A 23120-nucleotide genomic window follows, 5' to 3' on the forward strand; every position below is an offset into this window, starting at 1 on the left:
CTTAGCAGCACTTTCAAATATTTTGACGTATTTCTTGGTATAGAGTTGGTACCCTTCCCACAAATAAAGTGTGTTACCTTTTTATATGTTTATTATTATTTGGCCACAAATACATTTTGATTCCATCTGGGTCATCATCACCACCAATAAGAGCGTCTTTAAGATCATCATCCCCAAAATTAAGATTTAGATTATCATTTTTTTACCATATTAAAAAACTTTTTGTTACACTTTTTGGGCTGATTATCATCGCTAACAAGTATTTAACTACATCCTGTCAACTGGAGGTTGGCAGCTGTCCTCTGAAGTGATAGAGGTCGAATTTGTTATTTTCCAAATTTTCTTTCTTTGAAATACATTAATTTCTACCCAATATTATGTTTCAATATAATCAATGCGTAAATCCCTTCAAGAATAGCCAATTTAACAAAATCAAAGAATAAAAATAAAAATACAACCATCAAAGATATGAGTAGTCTCGAAACCAAGGAATTTTGTTTTTATCATTTATTACTATATTATCTGAAACAAAACTCTTTTAATTCTAAATTTTTTGCCAGCTAACATTATTATGTTCATTCATGTTTTTATATAGAGTTGAGCTCAATCTATAATTAATGAGGTTAAGTAATTATTATTTAGTTGTCAAATACATCTTTAGCTATTCATTTTAGTTTTTGTTTTTAATAGACAAGCTACTCTATAACAACGATGTTTCATTATCTCCGTTGTCAAAGCAAATAAAAAAAAACAAATTTTGAGCCAAAAAGTACGGATTTTAAAGTGAAGCTTTTTCTGTTATTAGGTTCTTATGTGCGTCCGTATAGATTCATATTCTGCTTTTTGTTCTGACAATCTATCGTTTGTACTACCCTCTGATTTTAGAATTTCGCTTTTATTGATGTTGTCATCCTTTTTATTCGTTTATATAACTGCGCTACTTATGGGCATGTTGTTAATTAGCCAAAGTAATTATTACATGTCAAGTACACATTATTACTTTCTTATTCAAACTTTTTCAATATAACACTGTCAAAGTTTTGTGTCAGCTTATACCAACAACGTAATTAATCAAATATTATTTTAGATTTATTTCGCTTATTGGCTATAACTTATTCCTGTTTTTTTTTGTAGTTATAATCTTAACATTAGTCCATGTATTTTTATGTTGATATATTATGTCAGTCTTTTATCACTTTTTACAAAAAGCCAAAAAGTTGACATAGACATGGGACATTTGGTTGCTGTTTAGACAGGGAAAGTACATTTATTTTGATTAATCTAAGGCATCTAGATTAAGCCGGCTAAAAAACATACCATAAAAAAGCCTTTGATACAAGACCTTTGTTTAGAAGCTTTAACTTTTATAGTTTGGGTTGAGAATTGAGGCATTCCACCAAAATGTTTTTAGTTTTCTTGACATAAAAGTAGGAGGAAAATTTTTTGAGATGGTTTAGTTGTCCATACTCATATTGTTTTGTATTTTGTAAAGTTTGATACAATGGACAATTACTCCAAAGTTAGATGCATCCTATTAGCAATTATTTCAAATGAAGTGCTATCTAATTTTTTGTGAGGCTTAGCGACTCTTTAATTATGGAATATCAATTATCCAATTAACAAGTTTTTGTTTTATATATTTAGTATTTACTTGCTCAATAACAAAGGATTTAAGTATTTTTTCCCCTTGAGGCCTCAAAGATTTAAATTTTAGTTAAGTTTTGCTTTGAATTTTTAAATTTTTTTCAAGGGTGATTTCCCATGGGAGGTTGGTGGAACCTCCGCAAGTGAGAGGAGAGTGGGTGGCAGTTTACCCTCCCCCAAAATAGTTATAAACCTGACATGAACCTATTAGAAGATAAGATAAGATGAAAAGGAGAACCATATCGGTTCAGTGGTTATAACAAGATTCATTGCAGTATTCAAAGTCATCAAATTTTGAAACATATATGTCTTTCATTTTGTTCGTCTGTTATTATTGCTGCTCTACTAAAGGGTTTTATTGCTTTTGCTTCTGATTTAGTTTATTATAACTCATCTTTGCTGCGCTAATTATGAATATAATTACTCTGGATATGTTGCATTTTTTCCAACCAATCTTGCATTTAAGCTAAATTAAGTGAGAATAGTTTAGCATGGACAAATTTTCAGAGATTTCAATCTTTTAGTGTTATATGGTATCTTCAGCAAACCCAAAACGTCCCAGACCCTCGTATTTTACGGAAACTATAGTCCCACCCATCACCTGCCCAAAACCTTTGTTAGAAGTCCAGCTACAGAGTTGATCAAACCTGAACTAAAACCCTAAATAACCCAACTAAACTTAGCTAATGGCTATTTTGTGTACTTAATTATGTTATTAATAACAATTAAGGGATATAAAGAAATTCAATATCAATTATTCCATCTATTCAATGGCTTATAAAATTAGAAAAAGGTTTTATTAATCATTGGATGCTATCAAATATATAAGATATGTACAACAAAATGTAAAGAATATGTAAAGACAAGATAGAATAGTTTCCCATTTAAAAATATATTCATGATTTATGTATCATCAACATAGTACAAAATTATCTTCTATTGCTTACTTTTTAAAGAAGAGGAAGAAGATACTTTTAGAGAGAGAGATGCATCTAAAAGTATTATGTAAAAAAATATTTTAAACTTGAAAATAAGGAAATCAGGATGGAATAGCAATCTCCAAGCCTTCTATGAAATTCACCTTCTTATAACCTAAGAAAAACATCAAGATAGCCAACTCTTTATTACATAAAACAGCTGTTTATTGTGGCTGCTGAGCCCTGATTAAAAAAAACAGTATGATTCAATCGATTATATTTTTGTAAATGTCATATTAACAATTTATTCTGTAAAATTTACAATAATAATTCGTTGGTTTAAGAATTCTACTGCCAGCCTAAAAATAAATATGAAAATTTAAAAAAATCATTATGTTAAACATTTTACAGATAATTTTGGGATGGGAAAGGAAAAATTTTATGAAGAGCCTTTTTTAGGTAAAGTTTCTTTTTTAAGTTTAAATTTTTTTCTGAACGTATGAAGACTTCTCTGTACTGAGAATAGCTAGAACCATCGGTAAACTAAATCAAGCTACTTTAAAATTTTTGAATTTGATCAGTTATTTATCGCATCGTATTATAGACAGCTTACCGTTGATATCAAAATTAAAGATTGTATGATTAAAATCAGTTTTGTTAGCCCCAACCGACCGAAGGCCCGGGCTAACTAAACTAGTATTAATTTCATGATTTTAATACTCGTGGAAAATTGTTTGCAGTGCGATGCAATTCATGATTTTTCAGAATAGATGAGAACCGGTTCTAATCCAGCAGTTATTAATCGGTTTCGAGGCAAAAGACTTACAACGGATGAAGCCACTTTTCTGCGTCTTGCTGCAAATAAGTTTCCATCATAATCATCATAAGAAATATTATCAGGAGCCCCAACTGTTGGCCGTTCTGGACTATCATCATCATAATCATAGTAATCATGAACAAGAGTAGGATAACTTGCCATACAATGCACCAACATCACCAGAATTAGACTAAATACAAATTTAAAAAAAAATTATTTTATATCCTTTAATATTTTATTAATATAGTGTCCTGCTAAGCTTAGTTTCTCCAGTGAGGACGGAAGGGACATTGAACGTTTAATTATAAGTAGTAGTACCTAATGTTTTATAAAAGCGTCTTCTTATTAGTTGCCTTTTAATTGGATAGTTCATTGAGTTGAGTGTTCGAACGTTTCAGCTAATAGCTTTAATCTACAGATGGGGTAGTTGTGTTCAGAGGCGTCCAAGCTTTTTATTTTGGGGGGGGTTAAAATTTTTTCAAGGGGGGGGGTAATTTGGTTTGGGGGGGGGTAAAATGGCGCGCGAAGCGCGCCGCAAATTTCCCCCCCCCCCCCCCCCCCAAATTTTTACCCCGGGGGTAAAATTTGCTTTGGGGGGGGTAATTACCCCCCCTGAAATCTGCAGGGGTAAAATTAGTTTACCCCCCCCCAAAATTTATCCCCGGGGTAAAATTTTTGGGGGGGGTAATTTAAATTTTATCAAAAATGCGCGCGAAGCGCGCAAATTTTTTTTTGTTAGAGATTTTCTATTTTGGGGGGGTATTTACCCCCCCAAAATTGTTTGGGGGGGGGTAAATACCCCTCCTAGGGGTAAAATTTAAATGGGGGGAGGGGTAAAATTAAAAAATTTTGGGGGTGCCTACGGCGTCCCCAAATTCGTTTGGGGGGGGGGGGGGTAATCGCCCCATTACCCCCCCCCCCCTTGGACGTCTATGATTGTGTTTATGAAGATTGAGAATGGGCGTCATAGCTCAGTGGTAACATGGTACATGGCAGATTTACCACTAGCAAAAATACAGTGATAATACTGTCATAAACACAGTTTTATTGTCAAATTCACACCTGCATTTTTAGGGGGTATGAAAAAAATACAGTTATTGCACTGTCATATTCACAGTTTTGCTGCCAATTATACACCTACATATTGACAAAAATACATCTATTAAATGTATACTTATTTATCCATAATATTTAATACATAATATAATACAGTTAAGAGGTTGAAATCATGTTTATAAAAGCACAAATATAATCTATGATTATGGTTTTGTCCCTATAAAAAAGGAAATGTATAATTCCATTTTCCCCCTTTCCTAGTAATGATATCATAATGGCCAATATGATTTTTGTAATGTCCCATTCCACTTTCAACTGTACCTAACGGTACATTCATTAAGAATGGCCAAAGGATTCTCACTTCCAGTCTCCATGAGCAACTGAATCCTAACTTCAGAGAATCAGGGCTACAACAACAACAACATATAATAGTTATTTTTTCAATTCTACATAAAAATTTTATAATTATACATAATATCTCATGCCTTTTTACAATTAACATAATTTAAAAATAAAACGAATGATTTCTATTATGTCAATGTCAAAGTCACCATTACAGTTTCGCCTCTCTTAAAAGTTGAATGGTACATTACAAAAACCATATCGTCTTTAATGGGATCATTACCAGGGGAGGCAAAAATGAAATGGTAGATTACAAAAATCATTTTGGCCTTGATATTATTACCAAGAGAGGGAAAAATGGAATCAAACATTACGTTCATTAGAGGGTCATAATCATATAACTTGGTTAAAATACTTATTTTAATGTAAAAATATTAAGGTGTATTTTTGTCATCAAAACTGTGAATTTGACAGCCTCATTGAATTTCATGGGTGTGAAAATGACAGTAAAACTATGTTTATGACAAAGTAAAGGTGTAATCTTAACAGTGGATAAAAAAATATTGCCAAAAATACAGCTAAAAACGAAATTGACAAAAACACATCCACTTTTTGTCAAAAACACAGTGGTTGTATTTTTGCTAGTGGTAAAAGTGGCAGCACCCCGTGGTAACGCCCTGAGTTACGGTGGTGGGAGTTCGAGTTCAAGTCCCCATGTGGCAATTCGAATTTCTCAGTCGCAATTCATTCACGCAACTGATTACTTGGGCTTGTAAATAAGCTGTTTTAGTATCTTAGGTTTAAGCATATCACAGAGTTATCACCATATTCATGATCGAACATATAAAAAAACTTACAGACTTTAGATCGGGTAAAAAAAATAATTATTTAAGGAAAACTAGTGTCTTATAATTTTAGCCAAAGGAGTCGAAAAGCAAGTCTTGATAAATTGTTTTAAACACTTACAGAAATAGGAAGTCTCTCATTTTAATTTTCTGTAATGATAAAATTTTATTGCAAAAATGGTCTCATGTGGGGTTGAAGAGGTTAAACAAAATTACTTTAGTTTTAGGATTCAAAAAAGAATTAATTATCATAAAAAGGGTGTTCTAAAATTCATCTGAAGAAACTATTCTCTTTTTAGTAAGGGGATGGGGAAAGGTGTACTTTTTTATTAAGGTATGACCAACTACAGAAAAAAAGCTTAAAATCATAACAGAGGCAGTAAGAAGATTACCCGGAAAGCCCAGTGGTTGCTTACATATATTGTTTGCTTCAAACAAATTGACAGACATTCTTCTACTTTTTGACAAATATCCTGATATATAACTCAAGGTTTAATTAGAGGCATATGTCTAACTTGGTTAAAATCAAACTGAAGGGTTATTTTAGCTTTTGCAGATATAATTGTGCAACATGGAATTGCTAAACTAAGTGTAAAATACAGATTGTAAACAAAGATCAGCTGGTTTTAATTGGATTTGGTGAGTAATAATGTTTTCATAATGCAAAGACGACATATTGGAAGATGGTTTAATTTTCAATTTAAAACAGGCAATAAATAGGTTTATTACCCTAGATGGACTGGTACCAGAATATGGATTACACTTATAATATGTGTTTATACAATATTTTACTATTGGTCTTTAAAGGAGTTGTTTAATAATGTTTATCTGGAATTTCTAAATTTATAAGATAATAATACATAATATAGGAAAATTTCTTCTTTAATAGCCTAGCTACGCCATGTTTCACTTTTTGACTATTAAATTAGTTTAGTGAAAGGCACAGTTTCTTACTTTTCAAAACCCATATTCCCCATAAAGATTTTTGTCTTTAATTTTAAGCATTTTACCCCCACCAGAATAGTGATATAAGTGTCCCCAGAAAAAAATACTCTTCTTTCTGGCGGCTACTAGGGCTACTTCGTTAAACGGTGAATTTGTATCCGCCGATTTCCTGACGTGAAATCACCGTTAAAATATGTAATACTACTTCAAAGACGATAAATTGAGAAATGTAAGGATGCCATAATGCTTTGTAATTATGAACATGTTTCTGTTGCCGATTCTGTACCTTAAAAAAAGTTGGTTTTATAATAATTTGGAAGCAACTTTGATTTTCAGTTTGTTTAGATATCTCTCACAAGAAAAACAAATATATATACTTTTCAATTTTCGAAATTGAATTGAAGGTGGTAGGCTGACCTTCCTACATAAGGATCAGATTTCGGAAATATTTTTCTCGTATTCATTCGAAACCGGTTCTCATCCATACGAAAAATACGAATTATATCCAGCTTTCTACGAATATAAAAATGTATAAGATTAAAACCACCGGAAAGCTGTTTATAATACGATGCGAGAAATAATTATTAATTTCGTTATTTTAAAGATTTTTTTAACCAACGACAAACATTAAAAGTTCATTTACAATTTTAATACAAATACTTGTAGAATTGCCTTGCTTTATCTAATTAATCAAATAAAATATTCACATTGAAAATAATTTTATTTCATTGACAAAGTAAAAAAATTTCTGATATAATAACAATATATTTAAATTTAAAAATCAATGATAACAAAGTAACTTTTTAAAAACTGCGTATACTATATAGATATTAGATAGGTCTACCTAGATTCTGTATGTATATTAGGGGCAGAGATAAATTAAACTTTTATAACAATTTATACAATAAAAAAACAAAAATTAATTTTTACAAAAATAATTTTGCCCAAACTGGTTTGGAATAGATATGTTTTCTTTTCATTAAATCCCACCATGCATATAAAATCTTAAGCTTTTGGATTGTTTATAATTTTTTGAAATTTTTATATATTTTAATGCAAAGTTGCTTTTTATCTTTGTTTAAATAGATTCTTCAAAATTTCTTTTTTTCAACCTATGTTAAAAAAGGCACTTTGTGACAAATAGAAAATATGTATTTTTTACCCAAACAAAATATTAAACCAGCTTTACAAAAAAATAGTATCTTTAGTCATTTTTTTATCAAGTCAATGTTATTCTTAAATCATAATTATTTTACATCAATTTTTGATGAAAATCTAACAATTAAATAAAAAAGAGCCAGGTGAACTAAAATTTTTTACAAAAATGTACTGGGTTATTTTTATTTATACTTACAAAAATGTTAAACTTTTTAAAAATTTTAATTATAGCATGCTTCTTATGTTTAAAGATTTTTTTATGTAAGTATAACAAGGACGTCCAATTAAGAGGGGGGTAAATTGGTGATTACCCCCCCCCCCCAAACGAAATATTTTTCATTTTACCCCTATGTAAAATTTACCATTAACTTGGCACCCCCAAAATTTTTTTCATTTCCCTCCCCCCCCATTTAAAATACCCCCCCAAAATATAAAATCTCGATTAAAAAATTTTTTTTAATTTTAAAATTTAACCCTGCCAACAGATTTCAGGGGGGGTAATTACCCCCCCCCAAGCAAATTTTACCTCTCCCCCCCAAAAAAAACGAATTACCCACCCCTTAAAAAATTGTTACCTCCCCCCCCAAAAAAAAGCTTGGACGTCTATGCCCCCAACTATATAGGAGGGGGTAATTACCCCCCCCCCTAAAAAAATTTTTGGGGGGTAAATACCCTTCCAAAATAATAAATCTCTAGTAAAAATTTTTTTAATTAATATTCAATAATATTTTATTATTAGGTAGGTACCTTTTTATACTATTAAATTACCCCCCCAAAAAAAATTTTACCCCGGAGGTAAATTTTGGGGGGGTGGGTGAAAAAATTTACCCCTGCCAACAGATTTCAGGGGGGGTAATTACCCCCCAAGCAAATTTTACCCCCGGGGTAAAAATTTTGGGGGAGGTAAAAAATTTGCGGTTACCCCCCCCCCCCCCCCCCCCGAATAAAAAAGCTTTGACGCCCCTGAAGTATAATATAAAAGTCACCCAGTGTAGGTTAATAACTAAAAGTCACACTTTTGAAATCAGTCTTTATATGCATTATTAACAATTTTAATTGGTATTTCAATTTTTAAACATTTAAAATAAATAGGTATTTATTATATCTTTAAAATCACTGTTTTTATCGAACAAATCACTTTTTCAACACTAAGTTTATTTTAAATAACAAATTTTTTATTTTTTTCACTAATCTAAAACTATAATATATTACTAAGATATGTTCTTATGGCAAATCTTGGTATTAAAAGGGTGCTAGGGATAACTAGCAGCCCATGGTTAGATTGGAACTCAAACCCAGACCCCGTGGGGGTTTTTAGAGGTGGGAACAGCATTTTCTAGCTGGCGGGGGCTACCCAGCATCTTGCGACTGCTTCCAGGCTTCATTGGTCCTAAAACAAAATACAGAATTTAATTTTTAACTTCATATGTCTGTAAAAGCAGGGAGGAAAGGGATGTGTTACCATAAATGATACTTGTATACAAGGTTTTACATACAGTTCTTTTCATTTGTTGGTTCAAATTTTTTTCTTAAATATTGATTTGTTTATTCAAACTTTTCAACCTACAGAAATATTGTTCATCAACTTTTAGAGATGTTTATAAATTCATCGTCCTTAAGATGTTTTTTTAACAAAATATACTTGACGGTAGAATGTGAAGTAAAAATATTAATAACAAATTACACTCGATATAAAAAAAAGATTAAGCGCTCTATTTTGCTAAAATACATCTAAACAAGTAAAACTGAGATAGAAACATAAATTTTTCTTTAACAAAAGGGTTTTACATTACAACTTGTATAGGGATACATTAAAAATAGCAAAAAAGATAGCAACTGAGCCACCCACTGTTGAGGGAAATATTTAAAGTGTGTGTTGTACGTTTGTGAGTATTTCAAATCAGGAATAAGGTATAACCAACAAGCAAAATAAATCTAAAATAAGATTTGGGGGGCAAATAAAAGGTCGTCTTTATTACGATATGTTGCCCCTCCAAAATCACGAAACAATTATTATTTTTAAAATTTAATTCAATTGTTGGTTACAGCTAATTTCAAATCAAACGATGAAAGTTTTACATAAAAGCACAATAATAAAATGTAAGAAATAATAATTGCTTTATTGTATACACGCCAAATTTATCTGCAGCCATAAATCTGTATATTTGTCTAATTAGGGATTATTAGGCAAATGATAAGGGACTAATTAATCTTGTAAAAGGACTTAAGACATTTCCTTTTATTTCCCCTAATATTTACCAGCTACCAAAGGCATAAGAATAGTTTATCATCTATTAACATATCCTGAATTTGTTCCAGCATTGAGAAACATTACTTATTAAAAAACATTAATACATTAAAAGTTAATAGTAGTTAATAATTAGGAGCTTATTTGCAATTGTCAGCTGGAAACATTGGAAGGAAGAAAGGGTTGTAGAAATCATTACTTAATCTTATTATTCTTTCTTTTATTCCTTTTCGATAAATTTCAAATTATATTTTTTTGTCTATTAATTTTAAAAAGTGCGAGTGTTCTTTTAACTAAAATGTGTTGTGAGATTTAATGTTAATTGGCTATTTTTAATTGCATTTTAAACACTCATTAATGAATATAAAGAACATAAATCTTGATTTGCATTTATTAGCTTACAAATTGAAAGTTACATTTTAGATTTACAGTTTAAATTAGTGGGATATTATCTATATGTTAAAAATATGCGTAACGGTTAGGAAAACTAGAGTATTATGTCAAAAAGTTTACTTTTCACTACAGATGGAAAAAAGACAATGAAGGACAAGAAGGAAACAAGAAACCGTTTTGCCCTATCTTTGAGATATTATGTATGTGTTTGATAATCAGAAGTTATTTTTAAAAGCGAAGCTTTTCTATAATTAGGGTCGGTCCGTCCGTCCGTTCGTCCGTCCGAGATAGTTAGCTTTTATTCGTTAATTTAAGCATGTTAGAATTGTCCTATCGATTTCAAACTTTGCATGGTGATTTTTTTAGTAGTTAGGTACGATTTAGAAAGCGTAGCAACTCTATAATCATTACCAAAATGTCCGTACGTCCATTTTAAACATGTTGATTTTTCTACTTTTTTAACAACAAATTTTTATATGATCTAATTATCCGTTTGATCTGATATTTGGTACATTGATTCCTGGGACAACAAAGAACAATATTTTAAGCGAAGCAACTCTATAATCAAGCCCTAAAGATGTAAGTATGTCCATAAACATTATCCTGTATCAAGCAGTTTTTCAACAAATTTACTTACAATTTTGCTTCGAATCTTATACTTTTATATTCTGATTATTCAGTTCAGACACTATACAAGTATTAATGTCCGTTTGTCCTACCGTTTCAGTGCTTCGCTTTTATGGATGTTGTCATCCTTGTTTTTTTACTTCTCAGTCTCTTTAATTATCTTATCCTCTATAGTTTTTATTATATATTTATTCCTTATTTAAAGTACTTTTTGTAAATACAGAGGAAAGAAAAATAGCTTAAAACCATGACAGGAAAAGTAGGGTTATCCCCTGAAAAATTAAGATTTAGAAGACTGACGAACTATTTATCTTCCCTCTACCAAAAAATCTTCTCTACCAAAAACTGAAAAACAAGGATGACAACATCCATAAAAGCGAAGCTCAGAAACTGGTGGACAAACGAACATTAACATTTGTATTCAGTGTATAAAAGTCGAAACAGAATTGTAAGTAAATTTGTTAAAAAACTGCTTAAATACAAGATATTGTGTAAGAACATACTTACATTTTAAGGACTTGATTATAGAGATGCTTTGCTTATAACATTGTGCTTTGTTATTCTAGGAACCAGTATTACAAAAATCAGAGCAATCGGATCATTTTATCACATAAAAATTGTTGTTAAAAATCAACATTTTTAAAGTGGACGTACAGACATTCCAGTAACACCTATAGAATTACTACGCTTTCTAAATCGTACCTAACAACTACAGGAATCACCATGCAAAGTTTGAAATCAATAGGACAACTTTAACAAATATGAATATAAAAATTTAAAAAAGCTATCCGTTCCGGACGGACGTACTGACGGTCAGATGAATTGACCCTAATTTTAAAAAGCTTATTATTTCTTATAAAAAACGAAAATTAAAAAGTAGCTTTGCTTCTGAACTTTAAAGGAAGCCTACAAAAAATATTAGGTAAAATGAAAATTATGAAATGCTTATAGCTATTTTATTATTGAAGCTGAAGGCTTCAAACTTTAGGTATTGGGTATACGTGTGAGAGTCTTTCAGCAGTTAAAGGGGTGTTTAATGCAGGTTTCCTTTAAAAATTCACAATTGTGAAGAAAAGAAAAATAAATGTACAAAATAACCGTGAAGAAAATTTAAAAAATCATGCAAAAAATAAAGAAATATAATTTAATAAAATTGAACTCACCCAAACAATAACTAGAATAGGCTAAAAATATAATATCATTAGTAATTTTTAGTAAATGTTCTAGTAAAATTTTTTTTCTGGTATAAAAATAAATTATTTAGTATTTATCAACTCTAATAGACTTTAAACCGTAAATATAGAATAAAAAAGCAAACAAGCTTTTATCTTACCGCGGATATAATAATGTACAATTATAAAATTAAAACCAAATTTTTAGCCACAAGATGCCAAAAAAACTGGTATAATCTTGGGATTTTATTTTCTATTCGTAGAAAACTGGATGTAATACGATACTATACATAATTTTTCAGTATGACTGAGAACCGTTCTAATCCACGGATATTAATTGGTTTCGAAGCGATACTGGAGGATCTTGTACAAAGTAGCCTCGAACAAATTAGCCTCCGGACAAGGTATTCTCCTAAGGAAAATAGCCTCAGCTGATAATCTACCAACCACTTTTTGTAAATCCACCTATGTATTCACAAAATGCTAGGGGGCCGAGCACTGCGGCCATGATCATTATCATCAGTTGAGGCAAGTAAGTAAATGTCCCGAGGCTACTTTGTCCGAAAGCTACTTTGTCCAGAATCCATACTAGAAAATAATTTTCTATCCTGTATACAATGGCATCTGAAGATAAACTTCTATAAAAATTTCAAATATTATTTTCTTATGATTGTAGCATGATGTTTAGTACAATATGATAATGATTGACTATCAGAAACTTTTTCTTTTCAAAATTAAATCAATTTATATATTTTTTCATATCTTTTTGGGCCATTAGAACGTTTGATAAAACCGTTTTTTTTCTATAAGATGTAAAAATAATTTACCTTCCATGAAAGATTTGTTTTCCTCTGGTGGGGAAATTGTTAGAGATTCCAGGTTTAGGCTTTTCATCTCCTAAAACAATTAATTTTAATTAGCGGTAAAGTTGAAATATATATTAACAAGGATGACAACATCCAAAAAGGCGAATAACTGTCAGAACTGATAATAAATAATATAAATATACAAGTTTTGACAAAATTACACGTAAATTTGTTGCAAAACTGTTAAATAGATGATACAGTTTAAAGGACATACCTATATTTTTAGGGCTTGACTATAGAAATGCTTTGCTTATAATATTGTAATTTGTTGTCCTAGGAATCAGTATTCCAAAAATCAGATGTATATTATAATTATATCCCATAAAAAAGTATTAGCAAAAAGTTTGAAATCGAAAGGACAATCATGTCTAAATTTCGGACAGACGGACCGACCCTAATTAAAGAAAAGCTTCGCTTTTAAAAAGCATAATTATAATCTTGACTGTAATAAAAGAAAAATATATAAAGGGCAGGAGGCTCTATGTTAAAGTCTTTATTTGGTAGTAAAGTAGTACCTTAGTAAAAATAAACCGTTTTCCCTAGAGGTAAGGAGCAAAGTCACAATGTTATAGCTGCTTAAAATGAAAAGTATTATGGAATTTTGCTGGAATTTTTATAACATGTCCACCAGAAGCGCAATTTCAGATGCTATCTTATGATTCAGACGGTCGGACGTACGGACCATATCTATATTATAGCTTCGCTACTAAAATAAGTGTTTATACCTTCATAAGTTTTTCAACCTCTTGTTTTCTTTGCTCCAACTCTTGGTCGATTTCTTTTTGCTAAAAATAAAAGAAAATTAACGTTTGTTTTACTTATTTGGAGAAACTAATAACTACGCACTTATGGGGCCTTGGGGGAAGGGTAAATCGACTTCTAAAATAGTGAAAATTTGGGAGGGTAGAGATACCCTAACCCAATATTATATACCTTCCCAGAATCTTTACTATAGTCTAGCAGTTAGCGAGATCTTATGCAAAACACTCAGTTAGACAGACACACATCCTGTTACTTTTGTATGGATTTAAGTGTGCAAACTCATAAAAAGCACTTAGTATAACCATACCTCTATTAAATAAGATTTTTATTCATTTATGTATATATTATATAATTATTCCTAATTAAAGCTGATTAATTAATCTTTGTGTCTAATTGTTGTGAAAAAACATAATATTTTCATGGAAAAATGAATAGGTTATAATTTCAGTCAAAATTGTAAAAGAATTCTTAGTTTAGTTATCAAACACTTTAATTAAGTCTAAATAACCAAATTAAATCTTAGTTTATGTTTTTTAACATTTGAGAGGGGCAAAACCTTATATTTTCAAAAAAAAACTAAGTTAAATTTATATTTAACACCCGACATGTGGGATTTACCCCCTTCATCTCCCCTTTTTATCATTCTTTATCCCTCATCCTTGGTTGTGACTAATATAATGTAATTTTTTATTTGAAAAGTTCAGTATAATTATCATTTCGTACCAATTTAATTCTGGAGAAAGGTTGTTATTAATTAAGGTAGATAAAATTTATATTCTTTACACATTTCATGCTCATACAATAATACTTATACACTTTTAATAGCGAATTAAGCTTGTGTAAACGCATATGCTCGTCTAAAAGTTTAAGTGAGGTAAGGGACATGTAGACAGCAAATTACACTGGTACCAAAAATTTTATAAACATGATCTCTCATTAGCATATAAACTTTTATTAAATCTTGATTGGTTGGTTAAAACTATATTAGTTGTATATTAGGGGAAAGGAGATGCATTATAAAAAGGCGAGATAAAAATGGATAATTAAGACTTTCAGACAAAGGTAATGTAGTCAAGGGTTGTTGTACACAAATTTAAAATTTCATTTATATTTTAGTCTTTTCTGTAGCTTAGTGCGAGAACTATTTCATTATTCTATTAAATTACACGAGAAATTTAAATTGAATAATAATAACTAGGAAATTCAAAATTTTACTTAATTTAAATAAATATAGAATTTAGAATAATAATGACAACATTCATAAGAGTAAAGCTTATAAATATAAGGGGGGGGGGGTTAATGCAACCATCTCGTAATCAATGCATAAATGGCACTTAGAATTCGAATTTCGATCTAAAAATTTTCATGAGTAATCCTTGGTAGGTCTATTTTCCCTAAATCGAACAAAAAGTAACGGCTGGCGGCTCAGCCGTTTAGCCGTTTTTTTGCCTATTTTCAGGGCAAATTTATCATTAATTAAGTAGGAATCAGCTTTTTAAAACATATTTTTGGTTTATTTCATGTTAAATGATAGCAATAACCATTTTAAAAATTTCTAGTACCAACAGCTACCAACTAGAACAGTTTGATAAGGTTTTTGAGCGACAAAAAGTAGTATGTGGAGATAGGTTTCGTGACTAATTTGCTCTTAAGATAGCCGAAAAATGGCTCAACGGCTGAGCTGCCAGCCGTTAGCCGTTACTTTTCCAACTTTTTGTTCGATTAAGGGAAAATAGACCTACCAAGGATTATTCATGCAAAATTTCAGATAGAAATTGTGCCAATTATACATTAATTACGAGATGGTTTAATATGAGACAACAAAAAACGTTTCTTACATAACGTTCCTAGCATACAAATACGATTAACATTTTTTCCTTTTTAAAATTTGTTATAATATTATTCTGAAAGTTTTCTGTTATATCTTTATGAAGTTATTTTATTCGATACTTTACAAATTTTATTCTTTCATGTAGGTATTCTTTCTATATTTGGTGTTTTTTCTTCATATTTTAGAAATAGCTAGCTATATAAAATAATTATAATAAAAAATATTGCTTTTCAGAATACCTAAAAACCATACTCAGACTATTATAAAAAAATAGCATAAAACCATCTCAGGACTCAAATAAATCTTCACTGTAAAGGAGAACCCTATCGGTTCAATGGTTAGTTAGATCCTTTGATACATACAAAAAAGCTTACTACTTTATACAATAGGATAGCCTATATACCAAAGTTTTATAAACTATTTAAAAAAAATTGTAATTCTGATATGGGTAGTAAGAAAATATTAAACGCTTTAAAAATATCAAATATCATATTTATGATATAAAATAGAACAACATCTGTCTGTCCGTCTAAGGCATAAACTTGCTCAACTGCTCAACCGATTAAGTTGTGAATTTCTGGACTATACCTGGAAATATTTTCTGTTAGTTGAAAAACCCCTTCCCCCCCAAAATTGGCTTCCTTAATTTTTTTCAGTTGGTAAAAAGAGACCAGTAGGTTGAATGTAAATTCTGTAAAGGTGTGAGTTTTAAGGCTTAAAAACAGTAGTAAAATGATAATATTCTCTAAATATGTATATTCCTTATTGAATACAACCATAGTAAAAAAAACATAACAAAACCTGAAAATTTTTAAACAAATCTGAAATTTTCACCGAACGCTTTGCTAATGTCAAGCTGACAAAATTTTATTTTTAACATCTATAATACAAAGTAGCTTGATGTCTGTCTGTCTGACCGTCTGTCCGTCTGTCTGTCCATCTGAAGCTTAAGATCTCAGTAACCGCTGAACCGATTGGGATCTACTCTTCAGGGATTATACCTACTGGTCCTGTGATGGTTTTAAGCTATTTTCCTGGGGGATGGGACACCCCCAACCCCCCCAAAAACTAAAAAAACCACCCCCCCCAAAAAAATTATTTTTACATTTTTTGTAAAATCTCAGTAACTGCTGATCAAATTGGGCTCTACTCTTCTGGGAATATACCTACTGGTCCTCTGGTGGTTTTAGGCTATTTTCTAGGAGGGTGGGACACCCCAACCCCCCTAAAAATAAAAAAATCCCTATTTCCAAATTTTTTATTTTTTTTTATTTTTGTAAACAAAAACCAGTAATTGGGTTGGGGAAACCCCCCTGCCCCATGGGGCGAAGCCCCCATGAACCCCCCCCCCAAAAAAAAAAAAAAAAAAATTTCACCAAAAATTTTTTGGGGGCTTTTTGTAACTTAAATAGACATCTTTAAAAAGTTGTTGCAATTATAGGTATTAAATAAAATTTACAGAGAGTTTCCAATTTTTGTGTATATGTGGTCCAATCAGTGGGACTATCAGAGCTTGCGCCGCATACAGGGTACTCGCTTATGCTCACCCCGTACGAGATATACGGTGAACAACCTGGGTTTAATTTTTACGAATTGAAATTTTTGTGCATACGGCGCACAACCTGGGTTTAATTTTACCAAAGAGTAATTTGGCAAAGAATAACTTTTTTGAAAATATAACTATAAAATTATTCTGGAGGGTTGACTTTCCATTACCTCATGGGGCGAAGCCACTAGTATAATACAAAGAATTACCATGGACAATCAAATAATGTTTTTAAAATTAATATCTTTGAAATAATTTACATTATTTTTAATTTTTGAAACTCTTGTAATAATTGAAGTGGGTTAAGATTCTAGCACTTTTTGCAACCTCTACAAATGGCACACCTATCTTTTTTCTCTCTCTTTTCCTTTCTTTTTACCCCCTATTTCTCTTTATGCTCATACTAGAGGTGTGTTTCAGCAACAATATAAATAATATAGAAATCATAGATTAGCAAACACATTTTAACATCATATGGTTAAAACACATTCATAATATTGTTTTTTCTTTTTTGAAGGGGGGTGAGGCTGGATTTCACCAAAGAGGATTCACCAGTTCGCGAGATCCGAAACCACTTGATTTTATAACCACATAACAAGGAACAAAAAGTAAAAATGTTTTAAAGCAATTTTTAAAAGGGCTAAACGGATTTTTTGTAGAAACGCGTAAACACTGCTATGCAAGTAAGCTTATCTGATTTCAATAAATTCTTTGGACACTAGGGGCTCAAGTATATAGACGGTGTTTTTACGATCATGCTAAGAAGGTTGTTCTAAAATTCAACCTAATTTAATTAGACATTCCTTAAAATTGAATCGTTAGTAAAATACTATAATAATGACTAGGATATTTAATGCCTGATGTTTATATAGTTTTGCTCATTTTATGTTTTGGCAGTAATGCTAGGGGCTCAACTAAAAGATATGTTTAAATACTATTAAAAATAGATAATTTTTATGATATATTTGCAATGGAAAAGAATATAATCTTTCATATTTGTTTTTACCTGTGGAAAAGTTAGGTGCAAAATATTTATATTCAGATATAAGGCAATGGGTTTTGTAACTAAATCTTTGGTAATTTTGTTCCATTATCTTTATTATTCAATATACAAGATATGAACAGTAAACCATTTGGTAGCAAAAACTAATGTTGAATTTTGTACATTATCTATCTTGTACAATTTTAAAAGTAATGACTATTAATTACGCTTTGTGTTAAATTTAGCTAACGCTATGGTAGTTAACTTTTTTGGTGTATTCTATACCCATTAGCTCACTACTTATTGCAAGTAAATAAAATATCTAAATTCAAATATTCATCTTTGTTCATTTTCTATTGTATATTGCTTATTAACAAGGTTGGGACAATGGAAGATATTTTAATGCTTAGATAAAGAATATTTACCCCATATGTAATTGTATGTATAGTTATTATTAGGTATTAAAGTTTCGATACGGTTCATTTAAACAGCAAAATTAATATCCAAGCTAGCAAACTTTAAATTTATATTGCATATTCCATTAATGTCCCCTCACTCCCTGGCAATCACGCTAATACTCAGGGCTCAATGGGATAAAACAATGGCCTATAAATTGTTGAACATCCCCAATGATGATACACAAAATTACCCCTCCTGTAGATTACAATTTGTGGTTGGAACGTTTGGACACTTAACTAAACCAACCAATCAAAACTTATTAAAGACCCCAAAGATGTTAAGCCAACGATTAAGAAAAGATTATCAAAATCATTTGGGGACTAGTGTAATAAACAGTCCATTGTCCCCTTCCTTCCTGCTAATACTTCAACTTTACAGTGGAAAAATATTTTGAGTAATACTCATTTTTACTAGGGGCTGTATTTCTATTTTTCAATCTAATTTTAAAAACATTGCTTTAAAAAATACATATGGTTTCAATTTAATTTGGGCGTGCAGCGTTTTATTTATTTACCCAAACTAAATTTACATATTTATACAAAGTCTTAAGATGCAGAAAATGAAAATGCTGCTATATATATTTGTCCGTTCGTCTGAATATATGTAGTTCTGTGGAGAATTTGAGGTTAACTTAGCTTTTTATTAAAGAACTAGCGGGTACACCCGTAAGGGCCCCTAGGAGCACTTGAGGAGGGGAGAGCTGTATCCCAAATATTCTGTATAAAATATTTCTAAAACCGACAAAGAACCAAAAAATATAGAAGGAAGATATCATATAACTAAAAATTACCTCTCTATTTAATTTATCAGAAATGGCCGTACTATCTTCTGAGGAGCGTTGCAACTGTTTGATTTCCTAATTTAACAAAAAAATATTTATTAACAAAGACGATTACGTCAAAAGTCTAGCTTTGAAAAAGCTGGAATTAGAAATTTATGAAATCGTCAAATTATGATTAAACAAAATTGCCCCCTATCCTAGAGATTAGATTGGAAACTGTTACCTTGCAAATCTTATCATGATCCAACCTTCTACCCCAAAGTTGTTAAGGCTTACAAATAACAAAACTAGTTACAAATGTCTTATTTGTTGTTTACTGTTTTTGGTTAAATTAATAACAATAAAAACAAGCTGATAATATTTTGTAAATAAACAATGCAAATGGTATATAATACGTTTTACTTAACGGGAATGAGGAAACGTGAGTTGTTAAACAAGTAAACATATGAGGACTGTAGGACAGACCGACAGTTATATAGAAGCTGCGACAATATCGAACAAAAACCAAATAAATTTGAAACTAGGGGAAGGATATTTTATGCCCAACCCCTGTGGGGGTTACCTATAACCCAGTATAACCTAATTACCTGTTCAATACTGGTTATTTCATACTTTATTTCTGTTTCCCTCTCCTTACTTCTTTCCTAAAAAAAAATAAAAAATAAGTTTATCCTTACTTACAAGTTCGAAATTCTATCTTTGATAGCCCAAAGCTTTTTAAAAGGAGAAATGGTCAATATGAACTAAGATCAATTGTCTTCTCCCAGCCTTTCAAATGTGTTTAAAGTTATTTATGATGCTTTTACAAGTATGTTTATACAGGTTTTGAGCTTTTTTTTGCAAGGAAAATAATCAATCTTACACATAATTTCTTGAAAGTTTACAGTGTTGGGGTTAACCCTTGTGGTAGGGAAGTACCCCACCCGCAAGATACATTATGTTTAGACACTATACACCATTCAGGGGGGGGGAGAGGAGGGATGTTGTATTCCCCCCAACCATAGAAAAAAATAGGGATCATGGAAAGAAAACAAAGTCATTCCTAATTAGGACAGAAGTCACTGGAAATTGATCTAAGGAAGGCTACTTATGTCCTTCATCTAACAAAATCTAACTTAAGGGAGGTGGCTTATGTCCTTTGTCTGACAAATTCTTACATTAGGAAGGCTGCTTATGTCCTTCATCTTGCAAAACTTAGCTTTTCTGTCCTTCACATTGCAAAACCTCACAAAACATAGCTTTTATGTCCTTCACATAGCAAATTCTTGCAAATCATAGCAAATTCTTGCAAAACATAGCAAATTCTTGCAAAACATAGCAAATTCTTGCAAAACATAGCAAATTCTTGCAAAACTTTGCTTTTCTGTCCTTCACATAGCAAATTCTTGCAAAATATAGCAAATTCTTGCAAAACATAGCAAATTCTTGCAAAACATAGCAAATTCTTGCAAAACATAGCAAATTCTTGCAAAACATAGCAAATTCTTGGAAAACTTAGCTTTTCTGTCCTTCACATAGCAAATTCTTGCAAAACATAGCAAATTCTTGCAAAACATAGCAAATTCTGGCAAAACATAGCAAATTCTGGCAAAACATAGCAAATTATTGCAAAACATAGCAAATTCTTACAAAACATAGCAAATTCTGGCAAAACATAGCAAATTCTTGCAAAACATAGCATATTCCTACAAAACATAGCAAATTCTTGCAAAACATAGCTAATTCTTGCAAAACATAGCAAATTCTTGCAAAACATAGCAAATTCTTGGAAAACTTAGGTTTTCTGTCCTTCACATAGCTAATTCTTGCAAAACATAGCAAATTCTTGGAAAACTTAGCTTTTCTGTCCTTCACATAGCAAATTCTTGCAAAACATAGCATATTCTTACAAAACATAGCAAATTCTTGCAAAAAATAGCAAATTCTTGGAAAACTTAGCTTTTCTGTCCTTCACATAGCTAATTCTTGCAAAACATAGCAAATTCTTACAAAACTTAGCTTTTCTGTCCTTCACATAGCTAATTCTTGCAAAACATAGCAAATTCTTACAAAACATAGCAAATTCTTGCAAAACATAGCAAATTCTTACAAAACATAGCAAATTCTTGCAATAAGGGTCCCAAACTCAAAAACGAATTTTCAGCGCGATCTGACCACCGGTTCTTGAGATACGGTGACCTGGTGTCCTTGGTACCGATGGTAAGATTTGGGAAATGGTTCGAATCCTTAGTAAAGTCCAAAAATATTTTGACACTAAGTCAAATTTTTGAAGAAAAAATACCAAGGTGACACCAAGCGTACCTACTGAGAGGACACCAGGTCGAAAATATTCTAAGTGTCAAAAAATTTTTGGACTTAGCCAAATTTACTAAGGATTCGAACCATTTCCCAAATATTACCGTCAGTAACAAGGACACCAGGTCACCGTATCTCAAGAACCGGTGGTCGGATCGCGCTGAAAATTTGTTTTTGAGTTTGGGACCCCTATTGCAAGAATTTGCTATGTTTTGCAAGAATTTGCTATGTTTTGTAAGAATTTGCTATGTTTTGCAAGAATTAGCTATGTGAAGGACAGAAAAGCTAAGTTTTCCAAGAATTTGCTATGTTTTGCAAGAATTTGCTATGTTTTGCAAGAATTTGCTATGTTTTGTAAGAATTTGCCATGTTTTGCAAGAATTTGCTATGTTTTGCAAGAATTAGCTATGTGAAGGACAGAAAAGCTAAGTTTTCCAAGAATTTGCTATGTTTTGCAAGAATTTGCTATGTTTTGCAAGAATTTGCTATGTTTTGTAAGAATTTGCTATGTTTTGTAAGAATTTGCTATGTTTTGCAAGAATTTGCTATGTTTTGAAAGAATTTGCTATGTATTGCAAGAATTTGCTATGTTTTGTAAGAATTTGCTATGTTTTGCAAGAATTTGCTATGTTTTGTAAGAATTTGCTATGTTTTGCAAGAATTAGCTATGTGAAGGACAGAAAAGCTAAGTTTTCCAAGAATTTGCTATGTTTTGCAAGAATTTGCTATGTTTTGCAAGAATTTGCTATGTTTTGTAAGAATTTGCTATGTTTTGCAAGAATTTGCTATGTTTTGTAAGAATTTGCTATGTTTTGCAAGAATTAGCTATGTGAAGGACAGAAAAGCTAAGTTTTCCAAGAATTTGCTATGTTTTGCCAGAATTTGCTATGTTTTGTAAGAATTTGCTATGTTTTGCAAGAATTTGCTATGTTTTGTAAGAATTTGCTATAATTTGCAAGAATTTGCTATGTTTTGTAAGAATTTGCTATGTTTTGCAAGAATTAGCTGTGTGAAGGACAGAAAAGCTAAGTTTTCCAAGAATTTGCTATGTTTTGCAAGAATTTGCTATGTTTTGTAAGAATTTGCTATGTTTTGCAAGAATTTGCTATGTTTTGTAAGAATTTGCTATGTTTTGCAAGAATTTGCTATGTTTTGTAAGAATTTGCTATGTTTTGCAAGAATTTGCTAAGTGAAGGACAGAAAAGCTAAGTTTTCCAAGAATTTGCTATGTTTTGCAAGAATTTGCTATGTTTTGCAAGAATTTGCTATGTTTTGCAAGAATTAGCTATGTGAAGGACAGAAAAGCTAAGTTTTCCAATATTTTGCTATGTGATGGACCAAAAACCAATTTTATGCAAGATTTTGCTATGTGAAGAATCAAAAAGCTAGGTTTTGTGAGGTGAAGGGAGGCTACTTATGTCCTCAATCTTGCAA

At 31.0% G+C, this 23120-nt stretch overlaps 1 protein-coding gene and 1 long non-coding RNA gene across 4 annotated transcripts in view; both read right to left on the minus strand.

Moving 5' to 3' along the window:
• Nucleotides 1-2823: 2823 nt before the first annotated feature.
• LOC145334605 (uncharacterized) lies at nucleotides 2824-6147 on the minus strand. Of its 2 annotated transcripts, none has more exons than XR_013884884.1 (3): nucleotides 5743-6147; nucleotides 3388-3568; nucleotides 2824-2920 (listed from the first exon to the last, which is right to left on the minus strand). It is a non-coding gene; the product is annotated as an uncharacterized LOC145334605 (long non-coding RNA). The 2 variants fall into 2 exon arrangements; XR_013884885.1 differs by lacking the exon at nucleotides 5743-6147 and adding an exon at nucleotides 4441-4501.
• A 1121-nt stretch (nucleotides 6148-7268) lies between these two features.
• The window catches only part of RASSF8 (ras association domain-containing protein 8), a 204355-nt gene continuing 188503 nt past the window's right edge, over nucleotides 7269-23120 (minus strand). Inside the window, exons 10-16 of one of the 2 annotated variants that reach the window (XM_080180125.1) lie at nucleotides 19979-20035; nucleotides 19401-19466; nucleotides 13756-13815; nucleotides 12992-13061; nucleotides 12156-12176; nucleotides 8711-9114; nucleotides 7269-7872 (exon numbers count right to left, since the gene is read on the minus strand). In XM_080180125.1, coding sequence (XP_080036251.1) covers nucleotides 9014-9114; nucleotides 12156-12176; nucleotides 12992-13061; nucleotides 13756-13815; nucleotides 19401-19466; nucleotides 19979-20035 — 375 coding nt within the window. In that variant the 3' untranslated portion in view covers nucleotides 7269-7872; nucleotides 8711-9013. The remainder of the gene's footprint in view (nucleotides 7873-8710; nucleotides 9115-12155; nucleotides 12177-12991; nucleotides 13062-13755; nucleotides 13816-19400; nucleotides 19467-19978; nucleotides 20036-23120) is intronic. The other variant, XM_080180126.1, reaches the window with a different exon arrangement.

This window comes from Acartia tonsa, chromosome 12 (genome assembly GCF_053477335.1).
Source record: "Acartia tonsa isolate MP-2025a chromosome 12, ASM5347733v1, whole genome shotgun sequence".
Classification (NCBI taxonomy): Eukaryota; Metazoa; Arthropoda; class Copepoda; order Calanoida; family Acartiidae; genus Acartia; species Acartia tonsa.